This window comes from Acipenser ruthenus, chromosome 13 (assembly GCF_902713425.1).
Source record: "Acipenser ruthenus chromosome 13, fAciRut3.2 maternal haplotype, whole genome shotgun sequence".
NCBI lineage: Eukaryota > Metazoa > Chordata > Actinopteri > Acipenseriformes > Acipenseridae > Acipenser > Acipenser ruthenus.
This window is the reverse complement of record NC_081201.1, coordinates 22,676,688-22,692,969: the sequence shown is the minus strand read 5'-3', so window position 1 is coordinate 22,692,969 and position 16,282 is coordinate 22,676,688. Positions and strand designations below refer to the sequence as shown.

The 16,282-nt window shown below is 38.6% G+C and overlaps 1 protein-coding gene across 31 annotated transcripts in view; it reads left to right on the top strand.

Moving 5' to 3' along the window:
* Positions 1 to 15,325, top strand: part of LOC117418209 (sorbin and SH3 domain-containing protein 1) — a 125,610-nt gene extending 110,285 nt beyond the window's left edge. For 27 of the 31 annotated variants that reach the window (XM_059035725.1, XM_059035737.1, XM_059035735.1 and 24 more), the window contains 10 exons: positions 52 to 98; positions 315 to 429; positions 1,704 to 1,829; positions 3,630 to 3,824; positions 4,289 to 4,516; positions 6,583 to 6,678; positions 9,586 to 9,645; positions 10,639 to 10,829; positions 12,556 to 12,662; positions 13,696 to 15,325. In XM_059035725.1, the coding sequence (XP_058891708.1) occupies positions 52 to 98; positions 315 to 429; positions 1,704 to 1,829; positions 3,630 to 3,824; positions 4,289 to 4,516; positions 6,583 to 6,678; positions 9,586 to 9,645; positions 10,639 to 10,829; positions 12,556 to 12,662; positions 13,696 to 13,763 (1,233 nt within the window). In that variant the 3' untranslated portion in view covers positions 13,764 to 15,325. The remainder of the gene's footprint in view (positions 1 to 51; positions 99 to 314; positions 430 to 1,703; positions 1,830 to 3,629; positions 3,825 to 4,288; positions 4,517 to 6,582; positions 6,679 to 9,585; positions 9,646 to 10,638; positions 10,830 to 12,555; positions 12,663 to 13,695) is intronic. The other 4 variants (XM_059035729.1, XM_059035733.1, XM_059035734.1 and 1 more) reach the window with 4 other exon arrangements.
* The last annotated feature ends 957 nt before the right edge of the window (positions 15,326 to 16,282 follow it).

The window sequence follows — 16,282 nt, the reverse complement described above, 5'->3', positions numbered from 1 at the left end:
TTATTTGGTTTGGTTGTATAATTGTGTTCATTTTGTCCATGTTATTTACAGATGGTGCCAGCAAGAGCTAAATTCGACTTCAAAGCACAAACACTGAAGTGAGTACAACTACCAGCTTCAGTTCCACATTGTGATTTGATTAAAAAATTTCCATCTGCACCATAAAACCAGTCTGCAAAACCCTGTTCTGATATCAAAATGGCGCTGCTGAATGTAAAGCACATACATATGATTCTGTACAGCATGGGACAAGGAAACACTGGGCTGTATTTTCTGATAGAAGCACTCCATGAGTCTGTTTTGTATTGTTTCAGGGAACTGCCTTTCCAAAAGGGGGACATTGTCTACATCTACCGACAGATCGATCAGAACTGGTACGAAGGGGAGCACCATGGAACAGTTGGGATCTTTCCCAGAACATACGTGGAGGTAACACCATGCTGCTCTACCAAAACCATAATGTTTGACACTAGAACCCAGCGCACCCATTGCACTAGATTTATCAAGGTCTTTGCACAAGTACAATTTGCACATTTTTTTTTTGGTCAAAAGAAAATCTATTAATCAGACTTCCAAATGTATGAAGTAGCTTCTTGCTCATTTTGATTACATTCATAGTTGTATTTCTGATTTGCAAATAAAAAATGGTGCAGTTAATATAGATGAATACATTTGCATCTCCTGGATAAGGTTCTGTGTACTGCAGTGTGGCTTTATAATGCTATAGCCATGCTTTATGTTCAACTCTTGCCTCCAGTTTTACTTCACAATTCTATTACAACAGTTTTTGCTAATGCCTGTAGTGCTGCAATTCTGCCCATGACTTTAGATTCTCTATGGTAAATATGTTGTATTTATGACACATTTCTCCCCATATAGGTCAAATTGTAAGATTATGTCACTATACATGTCATTTACATAATTAATACATCATTTTGGACTGCAAATTGTTACTCTTTTTTATTTCTATGAAACATTAGATTACAAAGATTAGTGCAACAGGAAGGGTGTAGCCCTGGACCAGCCCTCTGAACGTGTTTGTGAGCAAAGGGATGGAATGAGTTATCTCATAATACAAACAGTGCATGCCATGTGTCTGTCAAGCTTTACAGTAAGCCATCAGGAGGCATTTTATTCCAGTCTCATTAACACAATAAATATACAGTATAGATATCATGAAAGGATACACTGAAAAACATTAGAATTTGTGTCCTGCTTATCCACTGAACTATATCATAGTGCTCTGCACAGTTACAGATCCCTGGAGACTGTGGGCAACAGAATGACCAATCAGGAAAGACAGAAAAGCATGCTTCACGACTTCCTACAAAATACACACTACACATTGCCCCACAATCATGCTCAATCTAAAAGTATTTGGTGTCTGATTATTACTTTATCAATAAGCAGACCTTGTTAAGAGTCCAGCTTGTTTACATAGCCCAGTTGTAGATGTATCTGTAGTTCCACACATGTCCCCCACTTTTAAGCCTGCTGTGGGCCAAATGCTACTGTGAACACCTGCAGCAGTAGGAGGTTATAAGTAAGATCTCTGTAATAACTCAGGAAGCGAAATGAAAAAGGGAGGGTTTTTGTGACACATCCAACAGGAAACGGCGGTTTCTGGAATCTTCAGCAGGATGTTTCCACATTACCCACTGGAAAGTGAATGAACCACTGTTGTGTTGTTTTTGTTTTGAAAGCTGCTTCCTCCCACTGAGAAAGCGCAGCCGAAGAAGGTGCCCCCGGTGCAGGTGCTGGAGTACGGAGAGGCCCTGGCCAGGTTCAACTTCACTGGAGACACAGTGGTGGAGATGTCCTTCAGGAAGGTACAGAGCCACATTTAAACACCGTCACACTGTGTCACACTGTTCCAACCTTTACGTTTATAGCAATACAAAACGAAACTTAATACATTCAATGACAAATGTTTCGACTGGAAGTCTTTTTCAGTGTTGAAGACTTCTAGTCGAATCATTTGTCATTAAATTGATCTTTTGAGTGCTTATTGAATGTTTATATTTAACAATATTATCATGACAAGACCTCTGGCACATTAAATGACTCAGTAAAATGACATAGCCATAGACACTGATAAGGTCATGCCATCGAAACTGAATATTTAAAATTAAAATCATTAACAATAATTATTTAGGATAAGCTTTGTTTTTTTACACTGAAACTATATGTAAAATATAAAGACAGTCTTAATAATCCTTGGTATCATTCAAACCAAATGAATGGAGATAAATCAATCTAAAGACTTGCAACTATCTACCAGTAGAGGGCAGCAGTGCACCAGTATAGTGCACAGTGCACCACTTTAGGTTCCTTTCGTAAATAGTGTGGTGTATTTATGGCACATTTCTAAGTCGTAAGATGATTTCACTGTAATTTAAGTACATCATTTTGTACTGCACGCTGTTAAATTTAATTAAACTAAACCATGAGTGTTATGTTTAAAACCCCCTATATTTTAATAATTCCTGCTCTTTTAAAAGTAATTGTAATTATTCCATTAATATACTTGTTTTGAACTTCCATTAGCTACATAGGTATTACATTTGCAGTTAAAAAAAAAAAAATACACACATACATTTTCAACTTTAAAATGATAATCTGGCACTACTTTTGGTTTAATACAGTTCTCAGGTTCTAAGCATTTTTCACTTCCTGGTTTATTAAACCTCAACCTTTAAAATTGGACATTTGAAACACATATAATGCGTAGAAGTGCATAGCAGATAAGCTGCACTCACTTTAATCCTGGAAACATTCATGTAACAGGAAGGTCTTGGGCTGTTACCTTTTGAACTTGTTTGTGCTCAAATGGGCATTAGAATAACATTGACAGTGGAGTGCAGAGGGGCGGAATGAGTTATCTCATTATAAAAACAGTGCATTCCATGAGTCTGTTCAGGTTTGCATAGTTTAATGTTGTTGTGTCTTTGTTTGTTCTCAATTGAACAAATGCTGTTTGACTTTTTTTTCCCCCCATCAGACGGAGTAAAATAAATACCTCACAATGTAATCATGTTTGTATACCTTATGTGAAAAAAATGACTTGGTTACTTTTTATTACATTTAAAGAAACAAAAGGACTACAGCTAATGCACAGCATGGACATCAATGAAACCTTACATGCTTTTCATATCATTTGCTACAAACTGCATCGGAGGAGGGTTTGAAAATAATATTTCGAGCTGCAGACTGACCAAATCAAAAAAAAAATCTCTGTAAAATGTAAACTGTGACTTAAGTAAATCGTGGTAACTGTAACTATTTTTTTTAAAGTAATAAATTACAGTAACTAGTTACAATTTTGTTCAAGCAAATTACTTTTTAAAAATAACTTCCTCAACCCTACATGTAACTCGGGATGTGAATAGCGATAGACGTACTCCATTGTGGCAAATTTCAAATTGAAAAACACAATGATAAAGTTGTTATGCTAATAAGTGATAAGATGTTTTTAGGTAATAGCCGGCTCATTTAAAATATTTATTAAAAATCAAAAATTGGCAGGGGAGAATGTTAATGATAATGACCTGTAAGAAAATGTGTTTTAAAACCTTGGTTTCGGTGCTCACCCTCACCCTGACACTGCTGCACCACTGTTCCATCACCAGGGGGAGAGGATCACACTGATCCGCAGAGTAGATGAGAACTGGTATGAGGGCAAGATCTCGGGCACCAGCCGCCAGGGCATCTTCCCAGTCACCTACATCGAGGTCCTGAAGCGGCCTCGCGTCAAGAATGCTGTGGAGTACCCAGACCCGCCTGCGAGCCACTCTCCAGACCGCAGCTCCACGGCCTCGCCACAGGTAAGCTGCTGTGTGATGAGATCCCAGCACCACTGCCCCAAGGGAATGGAAACTTAACCCAGGTTAGGAAAGGGGCTCGCACAAACTTACCAGGCGCAGTAAACATTTTCAGGCCCGCTAAAAAAGGGAGTTTGAATCCAGCTCAGGTCAAGACTGTATGCTGAAAGAGCTACTCTGAGGAGTAGAGCTCCCCCTAGACTAACAGCACGGGACTGACTCTATTATTCTACACCGATCAGGAGCACTCACCGTAGCTTGCAGGAGATAATCTGATTGGAAAAATCCTGGAACCTGAAGTTTGTTTGGTTTGTTTATTTACACATATTTTTCATTTTTTTTTAAATCGGTCTTTCTGTTCTTTTGGTTTCTGTTAAAAAACTTTCTTCCCATCCGTTAGGTTGTTTCCTTCTTTTCTTCATTCTTTTTTTTCCACCTCTCTTTTTTTTCTTTCTCTCTCCCCCAAGTGTGTCCACGACAGGCTCCACACTCCGACCCCCCCTCCTCCTCCGCCCATGCGCAGGGCAGTCTCCCCCGAAGTGCAGGCCATCACCTCGGAGTGGCTGGCCCTGACTATGGGGGTGTCTCGCAGCAGTACCCCGGCAGTCACCCCCCCTCTCCCGCCGCTGCCTGAGGGCTTCTACTCCTGCGGGGACTATCTGTCTCCATCCGCCGCGGCCAGCCCAACTCCCTCGGTCAGCCTCCCTCATTACAGCCTCTCCGGCAGCTCCACCCCACGCTCAGCCACCTCCCCCATGCCTGTCTATCCACCTCGCCCCCACTCCACCGCCCCCAGCCTCACCTTCACCCCTCCTCAGGGAGAGGAACGCCTGCTGTGCTCTCCCTCGCCCACCTTCCCTGCCTTCCCCTCCACCCCACCGCCCACACTGGGCAGCCCCCTGGCGCTCTCCCCTGACCTCCACAGAAGTAGCCCAGCCAGGGCCCTGAGCCCCGAGGATCGGCTGCTCACTAGAGAGCCGGAAGAGAGCCAGCTGTGTCAGGAGCTGCTCAGTATTGTGCAGGGTACAGAAGGAGGCAGTGATAACAGAGGGTGGCAGAGTAGCCAAAAAAAGGTATCCCCTGCATGAGTGTGCTGGAGTGTACTGTAGCTGCATGAACAAGGCCAGCACTGAGCAGTTGGTTTTAGAAGTGTGCCTGCAAGACCTATTCTATACTCCTATATAGGACCGTGTAGTATCAAATCTATATTTTTCCTTTGTATTTTTATATTTTATATTTTTATTACTTCATGATTCATCTTTTAACTATAGGTGCCCTATTTACAAATTCTATATGAGAGTATACTTTAGGAAGTGTTTAAGAAGCAATAAACTTTACAATTAGTGGCAGTTCACAAGAATAATGGTTGAAGTATGCATGATGTGTGGGTTTGGAATGATAAAAAGAAGTTATATTTTAGTTCATGTAGAGTTCATGCCACTTGTTGGAAATTGTTATGCCAACAACTTGTTAGGTTTGCCACTCCCCAGAGCATTTTGAAAACGTGTAGAACTTTCCTGTGTGGCCTGTGTCAGAATCTGTCTCTCCTCCACTGCTCTTCACATTATAGCTTTTGTACATGCTGTTTGAAACACCCACTGAAAACCTCTTTTCAGGGATCAAATAAGAAGTGAAAATCCAACCTTTCAATACCCATAGTGAATGCTTTACTACAGCAGGCTCAGAAGGGAGCCAATAGACACTCTGTTTTCAGTTTAATACATATGGAAACCTCTTGAGCTGGTATGACCTTCTATTTACTTTGTTTTTGTTTAAAGAGTTCAGACCATAGTAGATCAGTCCATAGCCCTGCTCTTCCATCTGCCCCTGTCTCCTCCCCATCTCTCTCCCCCCCTCCTGCTGTCCCGGCCAGGCCTCCGCCCCCACTCAGGGCCCTGGGCAGCGGGACCCAGGTAATACTGCCACCGCAACTCTGCCTGCACTAAAAGCCTGTGTGTGCCTCACAAACCAGACCTCTCTGCTAACATCAGTGTCTTTTTGGGATGTGTATTATTAACATGTTTCAAGAATAGTTTTTGTATTGTTTTTTCTATAGCAAACTACTTTTTGAGGTAACCAGACCCTACCTGCATCCTCCTGTTTTGTGTGTGTGTGTGTGTGTGTGTGTGTTTATGGTATATCTTTGTATGGGTAGCATATTATCTGCACCTGTCAGAAAAGGGCCAAGCTAGATTGGTTAGATGTTCCACAAACAGCCCTATGCTGATCAATTAAATAGACCCTATGTCTAAATAATATTTTAGCTTGATCTACAGACATCAGTATAATTGTAGAATTACACATCAATCCTCAATTGCAAGGTTCATGACGTGACTGTGAATTTAGTTTCAGCTTCTTGAGAGCAGAATGACTTGCTCAAAGTATAATCTTTTTATGTAAAGCAGGATCCACCATCATCACTGAAAGATAATGCAAACCCTTAGCCAGAATATTGAGATACTACAGCGAGCTAACCCACGCATGTTCCCCACTGCTACGTCCCTGCCTGTTACCTAAAGAGTCCCTCACACTGGCCAGTGTTTTGCCAGCTTGTACTATGTGGACTTCGGGAGTGTTTCGCTATCCTTTACTCTCTAGATGTTTGCTGTAGGGGTTAGAGGGGCCATTTACTCACTCACACACCTCTGTGTTTGCACTAAGCGTATTTAAAGGGAATATTCATTTTACAAAAAATTGTGCAACTGCTCTCCGTTCAGTTTACAGTACTGTTTTTTTTTTTTTTGTTTGTTTTTTTTTTTAGCTCTTGAAGAATGAAATTGGATACCAAGGAATGACTTCAAGACATCCTATGTTGCCTTCTGACATCGCAGCTAACCTGAATGCCAACTCCTTTGCGGTAAGCCCCAGCACAGATTGGTAACTCAGTATGTGGAGTTGATTTGTGCAAAATTGAAACAATTTCAAATGGAATTCTAGTTTTTTTTTTCTGCCCTCATGCCTTTTTAAGATGTTGACAATCGCTCTGAGTGCTGTTTCTTAAATAAAAAGCTTAAGAGATCTGTTTGTATGTAAGGTGCATCTCTGACTCAAGTCGCCGTCATTCTATTCTGTTGATTGGCGTACATGTCCAGCAGAAGTACTACTTTGACAAATAGTTACCGTAAAAAACGTTGTATAAGTTGATTTTCTAGGCATTTTTGCGGGGCCCTTAAAAGGGGGGAGCGACTAATACACCGGTGCGACGTATGCGCCAATGTGTCTAATATTAAACTACTGTACCAGTGCCACAATGGGATTACTACAGGCATGGTTATGGCTCACACAAACTTAACCGTCAACAACCTGAGTTAATTTTTTCAGGATCTACGGCAGTCCGGTCATGTTGCTAGGTAGATACACAAAACCACTGCTCTAATTAAAAGTTTTAATTTGTTACTCTCAATACCCATAATCATTTTGAATGTTAAACGCAAGCTTTCAGACCTTGACTGACCTCCTCTCGAAAACGTCACAGCTATACTGCTTCACTGTTAACACAGTAGCTGTCAGTCTCTATGAATTTCCTTATTCCCACCCTCCTGAGCCATTGATTTGTCAACATTCAGACTGAACCCGCCCCTGGGATACGTAGCAAAGAGCTATTGGTTAAAAAGCCAAGTTTGTAAACTTTAAGTCTTCTGTTCATTGCAACTGCAATGCTGTAATAATTCAGGTGATTTTGAGACTGGATAAAGTAGGACAGTCAGAAAAAAATGAAAATGCTACTCAACAGGTTTTAAATTGTGCGTTGTTGAATTTGCTGTTATTAATCGCAATGCTGATAAAAACAGGTACGTGACTGGAGACGAAACAAAGATCAACTTAAAATGGTGAAAGAAAAATGAGCTGATAGGAGGAAAGTGTTTATGGCCCGATGTAGAAAACATTTTGTTTGAATGGCGTACTTTGAATGACTTTAATACAAACTGTAACTTGTTCTACATGTCAGTGCAATGCAGTGGTGCACTTGTAAAGTATGGTTATGGTTCTGAATAACAAAACAAAATGAATGTGTTTGTACAGCTGGAAATGGAATGCAATTATACTGCACCGTATGCAATGCTAAAATGTTTTGTTTACTGGTTATTAGATGGCGGTCTGTTTAGTTTATTGTTTTTTTTTTGTTTGTTTGTTTTTTGTTTTTTAATTGGTGTAGCAGTACTGTTTAATACTTTTCTTTTAAATTTGAGTTAAAATAATGCATTTGTAAAAACCAATGCAGCGGGAACTATTGTCTAAGTATGGTTTTGGAAAGAAATGTTCAGTAAAGCAAAGAAAATATGTTCTTGAACTTGTTTGGGTACTTGATACGCTAAAATAAAGTACCTGTAGGTTAATATAGATGTAATGTGGTATGTATAACATGATTTTACGCTCTGTTAATTATTACTTTTAAATTTTGAAAAACTGAATAGTTTCTAGCAGGTTAATTCAAACTAAACCTGTGCATCTTTCTTTATTTATCAGTGTTGAGCATGTAGGGAAAAAATCAATTGTAAAAAAAATATATTTTAAAACACAAAAAAGTGTTTTCCTAAAATTAAAGTCTCAAAAAGGGAGGGGGGGGGACTTTTATCCCAGTGCGACCTATAAAACGATTTTTACGGTAATGTCAAAATAGCCGAATAGGTTGACCAGTCATAGCTTTAAAAAAACAAAACAAATATATAAATTATTGATTTGATGCTGCCTGGTGTTCTCTTTGTGAACATTCTGTAACAAAGCATTAATATGGACTTTTCTCAGTGTTTTATCCCATACGTTTGTTCAGTAATATAATATTATAATCACCTTAGCCTCCATATCTTGCATTTGCCTATGGCGTGCAAATACTTAAGGAAACAGAACTTTTTAAATTTATAACGATGAACTTAAATATAATAAACCTAAAATATAAAAAATACAGCACATGTATTTTAAAAACTATAAGGTTGACTGCATATTTAAATAGCTACACTTCAATATACATAAATATAAATAATTATGTTAAACCAGGTAGTTAAAGGAACAGATGATTAACTAGTGATATTTTTCCCATTTTAACATTCAAATCACGGAATCCAAAGGTAAAACGACAAGAAACTAGGTCACTTTAGAAAGTAAGTCCACTAGTGCCTTCTTCAGTGTACTAGCCAAAACATGGGTTGCACTTGACCTAGTTTCTTATAGTTTTACCACCTGCATTTTGAAGCTATGGAAGAATGTTATAAAGATTGTAAAAAAATGGAAACAGGAAAATTATGATGCATTTAATATCTTCATAGCTATTTAAGTGTCTTTTAACATAATAATTAAAGACATTGAAATAGCCATCAAGGACTGATATTAAATGTTTCCTTTTTAAAAAAAAATATGTTTCTTTAATCCGGTGTATATAGAAGGCATTTTTTATTTTGCTGAATACTGTACCAGTTTTTAACTGGCTGTTAATTTGTATAAGTATATCCAGCTATCATGTACTTGTTCCATTCACTGATCCATGCTACCATGTTTTTCTGCTATTTATCACACACTATATTCCCCTATAACTCCCCAGTCTGTCCTGTAGCCTGCTACTTTCCCCTGTCTTTATCTTTCTTACCTCAGCATGCATTGTGGTAGGGCTGCCTTTCCCTGTGTCAGTAATTGCCAGAAGCTAGTACCTGTCTTTCCACTCCTTCCCCACGTAACCCACTCCCATACAATAATACCTGATGTGCTTCTTTCATTGGGACCAATAACACTTGCTAAACTTGTCTCCTTATAATTTGCCTGGTGACCACAGCCTTCCCATCATTCATTGCGAACAGGACCAGAACTTACTGACTCTGAAAAGTGTTATGTGGTAAGGATGTAGTTCATGATGTTTGTTATTACCCTCTGTGGGGTGCCTGTAAAGCGCAAGCACAGTTTGCATACTGTGAACTGTTGGACGGCAGTTCCCTGCTTTCTTCAGGAATGAAAGTTAGAATCAAGCTAGAAATATTTACCATTAGCATGTCTCAAAGCTTTCAGTAAGCAGCTGTTTTATTATTATTATTATTTATTATTATTATTATTATTATTATTATTATTATTATTATTATTATTATTATTATCATTATTGCATTACTGCTGTGATATGTTTAATAAAAAGTTGGAGATCTTGATCTGACAAGGTACACAAGTATTTTTCCGGTTTGATACCTTTGAAACTTTAGTTCTATGGCTACTATTTTAAACCATTTAGTCACTGAACTTGAGATAACATCTTTGAAAGCTGTGTAGGATATCTTAATCTGAACAGAATATACATTATTGATGCTCGACTTACTGTAAATCTACAGGCAGCTCAAATACATGCACTAGCCATGTTCCAATAGCATCACTATTTCATGATCAGTTGAATTTGCTCCCATGATTTTCTGTTTAGCCGCTATGCTTCTAAAACAAGCTTCTGACCATGCTTCCAAGTAGTTTAAATAATGACAGTAATGTGGGGAAGCCAGTGGGCATGCTTGTCGTTTTCTCTTTGCTTGATTAATAATCTCACTGACTATTCTGAAGTGACCTAAACAGCAATTGTCTATGTAACTCACTAACTGCAATTCCTTGTATGCTGCACTTTTTAAATATTTTTTGTGTGGTAATAAACGTTCAATTCTTCTGTATCTCACCTGTTTTTCCACGCTTGCCTTTGGATTCCTTCTCCACCTGTCCTGGTTTTATTGGCTCTCACTGGACTCGCTGCACAATGCATCTGGAATGCTCCTCCTCCTCCCTGTCTCTCTCTCGTGTTGGGGTTTGGGGGGATGGTGCTGCCAACCTCCTCTGTGTACTGTGCTGTGCCTGATCCCAGGAAGCTGTCTGCAATGAGATCATTAGCATTGCAGAAAAGTCTGTCCATTACTGCAGCGCTCTGTCCCATCCCCTTGACTCTCGGCACAAGCTGCCTTCTAATCACAGTAAACGATCTTTCATCATTTCCCAGCAACCGCAGGCTCATCAACGAGGAAGCGCCCCTGAGCAGAGTCAGCCCAGCAGTGATGTGTGAGTATATACCCTCCAGTTTCTGAACAGTCTAAGTAAAAGCTATCCTGTTGAAAGTCAGTGTTTGTATGTGCACTCGGAAAGCTGAATTTTGAATTCCAGGACTTTTGGTTTGTAAGAAGTGTCATAAAATGATTAAAAAATAAATAAAAAAAGGCGGCGTCAGTTGACGACTAGGATGCAGTGACTGACGAAGCCACAGTTTTCTAACTAATCCAGGTTTCTAACTAATCCACGTTTTCTTGATAAATCCACAGTTTTCAGTTGAATTAGAAAATGGATAATTTAAAAGTCCAAAGTTTGATGTCATAAAAATTAAAAACACATCAATTATAGTACAGGACTACTTACAAACCCCTGAATTAAATATGAAAGTTGTTTATTTGCCTTTTCCTTTCTTACAAAAGGGGACTATTTGGTGTAGAAATCTTTGAAAAGCAAGCCTCTGGTGTGTCACAAGAAGATATAACATAATTTCATTTAAATTCTTATTTCATAATTTATAACCAAATACAAGATGAAAAGACTTGGACATGAAGGTGTTTTTGAGACATTAGAAGACTAATAACATGATTAGGTCTGTTATGTGCACTGAATATACTGAAGCATTAAAGAAAACTGGACAGGATTTAACCCAGTGTAAAAAATATGGTAAAACAAAATAGCAACACTGTAAAATTTGATTACCCAGTACACTAATTTAAGGGATCATTCATACAAAATAGAATAGATGTTGAATGCTGGTTCATTAAAAATGTTCTGTAATCGTTTGATCTTCTTTTAGTGTATGAATCCTACAGCTGAATACTCCTCTGAGAAACCACAGTAGCCAACTCCAACTCATTCCAAGTTCTCCAACTGAGTCCACTTAATTAGAAAGTTACAATATATTTATTTCTTACGGTTATAAACAACTTCAAAAGCACCAAACCACTGATTAATTCCACATGTCATGCATGGCACTAGAAACTTGTGGAGCCCATGTGATTACGAGTAGCATTGTGGTAACATTAGACCAATTTCAGTTCTGTTTGCGCCAGTGTAAATATGATTTCTGTTTTTTAGGAAACTAAATACATTTTTAGGCCAGCAGACAAAACACTTAAACAAACTGTGAAGAAAAGACATTGTGTGTTTATTGTGTGTTTAGCTATGGATGAACCTCCTCCATTTACTACTGAATTGATAAACACGATATTAATATTCTAAAACTAGCAATAAAGAACTTGAGTACCTGAAGGAGCAGTAAAATACCTTTTCCAATTGATTTCTTGCTAGTTTAGTATCATTAAAATAGTTTTATTGGGGGACAAACGTTACTCTTGTGCAACAGAACAGAGATCTGTTCCAAGGTGGGTTAATGTATGCAGGGTAGCTGTGTGTTCATTTGTATTGTGTATATTTTATTAATTCCAACAGGGATAACAATGTGTTACTTGCTTAGCAAAAAACACGAATTTACAGCTAGTCCATGTAGAGCAGGAATAGATTTAAACAGATCATATTAGTATTTGTTTGTTTGTTTTACCAAAACATACTTTCTGCTCTTTATCCAAATCCATGTACAAAAAAACAATAAAAAGAGGTGAGCTAGAGAATTCAAAGTTACAAAAAATACCAATCACCATTAACTAGGCTACTTAACCAATACACACAATCCACTACTTCCTAGTGATTAAGCTATTATATGGGTGTAACAGCAGAGTGGTGTGTCCTCTCCTCACAGCTTCCAAGCCCTGTACAGCTACGTGCCACAGAACGAGGATGAGCTGGAGCTCCGGGAAGGGGATGTTGTCAAGGTGATGGAGAAGTGCGACGACGGCTGGTTTGTGGGTACGTACGCCTGGAGGCCTCTAGACTTCCTTAAACTTTATTATTATTGATTTTTGTTTGGTGTCGAGTCTGAGTCTGCTTAGCGTAGCGCCCGTTTTCATCCTGGTGGCTTTTGAATTGTCTAAACATATTTAAACAGAGCCCTACCAGTGGCAGTTCAGAGAGAGACAAGTGGATATTTTTTGCAACAGAACAGGACAAGTGGAAAAAGAAATGGTCCGATCTTTAGCAATATACATATACAGACACGAGCCATGTGTACCAGTATCAAAATGGACAAATATGTACATATTAACAATAAACTGGACTAAACTTTCTTTTAGAAATGTTATAAAGCCATTATTCTTATGTAAACGCTCTGTAAAATTTAATTAACTAACTTTTTAAAACATATGTGAGCAAATATAAAAAATGGAGGATGAAGACTAATTGTGTTCCAACTTGGACATTTTTATTTAATTCAAAATTGACATAATAAGACCTTTAGCTAGCTGCCTGGAAGAGGGGCGGTCCGTTTAGCCACGGATTCCCAGAGGTTTCATTTCACCTACTAACCTGCTTAGGGAGGTTTTGTTTATGGACCACGCTGGCACCATAGCGAGCGAGCATAGGTGGGCCAAATGGCCTTTTCTCGTTCAAGAATTGCTCTTATGGGTTCTTATGAGATCTCAGAAACTGTTTTAGATGCAAACTTCATATTTACGATGGGCTGCAGCCAATCTGTGAGGTCAGAATTGTGACACCAATGTAACAGGGTGGGAGCTGGGGATGAACTGGCAAACCAACATACCACAAGCAAGCATCTTAACCACTATACAGGAGAGTTAGAATTCATAATGGAAGTGCATCACACAACATTGACTGTTGCCCTGTTATGGCAACAGAAATTACTTTGATGCATGGCTGCTTTGAGAATACGTATAGTTAAAGCTCCCTATTCATTTATTAACCCAATTTATTTGACATTTGAACCCTTACCTTGTGTACAGGTTTGATAGAGCGGGGTTAGTGAACAGTTTCTTTTCTTTTCCAGGTACTTCCAGGAGAACAAAACAGTTTGGCACCTTCCCCGGCAATTACGTCAAGCGCCTTCACCTGTAAATGTTTCATCCAAACAGACTCTATTTAACAACACAGCATCCCCGACAGAGGATTGAACAAAGCCTGTTGTTAACACATTTCATTTAAAAAAAAAAAAAAAAAAAAAAAAAAAAGACAAAAAAAATCACGCCTTTCTTTACTGTTGTGTTCGAGGAATGGCAAGCGTTACTATGATAAGAGAAAATGTGCGAGGTATGTGAATTTATGGTAAGAGGTTCTGAAAAAAGCGCAGCCATTGTCTCAATGTCAGCTATGAACAAGAAAACAGGACTGCAGAGAGAGAGAGAGAGAGAGGTCCTGCGTACACATGTCTGTTTGATGCACACTGTCACCAAGTCTCGACACCTGTTTCACTTTGTGCTATCCACAAATGTAGAAGAAAGCAGCTGAAGTGATGCCAGTAGGATTTAAGGACGTACGTTTAAGATGGGATCCGCGGTACTGATTTAGATTTAACCAGGAGTGCTTTCACTACTGGAGCTGCCAAACCGCTCCACTGCTTGAATATCAGGCAGACCCCTGCACGTCTTTCCTGGTTAAAATTGAATTGTTTTTTTGAAGTGAAATGATAGAAAGTCCAACATTGCAAGAAAGGTTTGCCACATGATCACCAGCTGTAAGCATGGCGTTCTCAGTGCTCCCCTCCCCACCTAATCCTTGCCTGGATCCCCAGACTAACCAATGCCTTTCATTATAACTATCTTCAACTGCAACAAAAAACATATAGGATAAGGTTTAGACTGCTATTTTTGTCATAATGGATTGATAAAATTAATACAAAATATTAAAAAGCCTATTTTTATGCAGATGCCTTTTTTTAGAGAGAATTTATTTAACAGGAATTTGTTAATCTATTAACAGACTATATAAGCATGTCCTGCTGCAACACACTTTGTAACATGCTCCGTGCAACTGCTGGCACAGCCCCGGTTAGTGAGGAGAAAAACATGTTTGACTAAAGTATAATGTAAATATGTATATTTTGATTTTTGTACAGAATGTGTACCTGTATAGAAAATTATTTAATAGAGAGAGGGATTTAAATGACAGAAAAAAAGTTGAAGGCAGTTATTGAGCTCTTTACCTAGAGGATTTTAGTAAAGCACACGACACAATATGTTCAGCACAGAAAAACCACATGCACTAAAGAACCAATTTGACTCTACCACCTTGCGGGGATCCCAGGCCCTGGTCAGACTTATTGAATGAAATTTGCAGCGTTTTTGTTTTGCCTTTGCTGTTCTCTGTAATTTTAGAAATACCCCTAGAATTGTATAACTCACCCCATAGCAGTGTATTACAAACACATTTTAATATGCCTAATAATGAAGTTTACAGTATGCTGACTGTGTATAACCAGTGCTTCCAGTACATTTTTATTTACCATTTCTGTGTGCTGCAGTTCATTATAAACACATCTTGCAGCATGTTGCGTTTCAATGTTTTATTTTTATTGCAGTGCTTTATGATTTGACAACATTAATTAACAAAGAGCATCTATTTACTGCTGTGGTTGCTAAATGCAGTATTATGCAATATTTAATAAACTTTATTCAACCCTGTCTGTGTGATTTGTGTTTTTATTAGAATACATTACACCCCCAAGTGACAGACTGCCACTTTTCACAAAATAATCAAGAGGTGAGGCCACAGAGAGTTTGCTTAAATTTTAGCTAGTGGATAGATTATAACGTTAGCCTATCATGAAGGTGCAACACTTCCCAGGGTTTTATCACAGGGTGTATGTGAAGCCTATGTTTGTGCTGTATGGCAGTCTGGTATTGAGTGTGCAATGTGTGCCGAGTGGTTGCTTCCAACAGGGAGAACAATTTACATGTTGATCAGTTGAGATGCAGAAATTGGGACTTTACCTTTAAAGCGGTTGTATTAACAAAATAACTGAATACATTTATTTTATGCACTTTCATTCCCAGCAGAGGTCTCAAATGTGCAGTTTTGAAAGAAACACAAGTTATAGCAAGCATATATTTTAATTGTAATACTGTTATGTAATTGTGATAATGTTCTCAGTTTGCTTACCTTTAAGGAAGTCTGTTACTGCTTCACTTCCCAGGTCATTTCATCTCAGCTGTGTCTTAGGGGGTTAAATCATCTTACTGGCTGCAAAGCTTGTCAGCTGGTTGGTTAGTGACAGGAAAGTAGGGACAATTTCACTCTCCAGGTGTAATGACTAAGGAAATGCAATGTGAAAGCAAGGCTTGCAAACAGAGCTTTCTTTAACCCAGTGCAGTCCCAGATATCAAGTTTTAAAATGAAAATGCATGTTTGTTAAAAAAGCACATTTGAGACCTATAGTGAATGGAGCAGGGCATTTTAAGGAAGAGGTAGCGACCCCAGAATACCAAACAGTTCAGTTTTACAATCTATGACAACGGCTCAATAGTTTTTAAATACTTTTTCTCAAATTTGAAGTTGAGAGGGGTTTTTTTGCATGCGAGTATCTAAATCCTAAAACAAAAAATACAGTTTATACAATAACATGAATGTTTGTTCACATT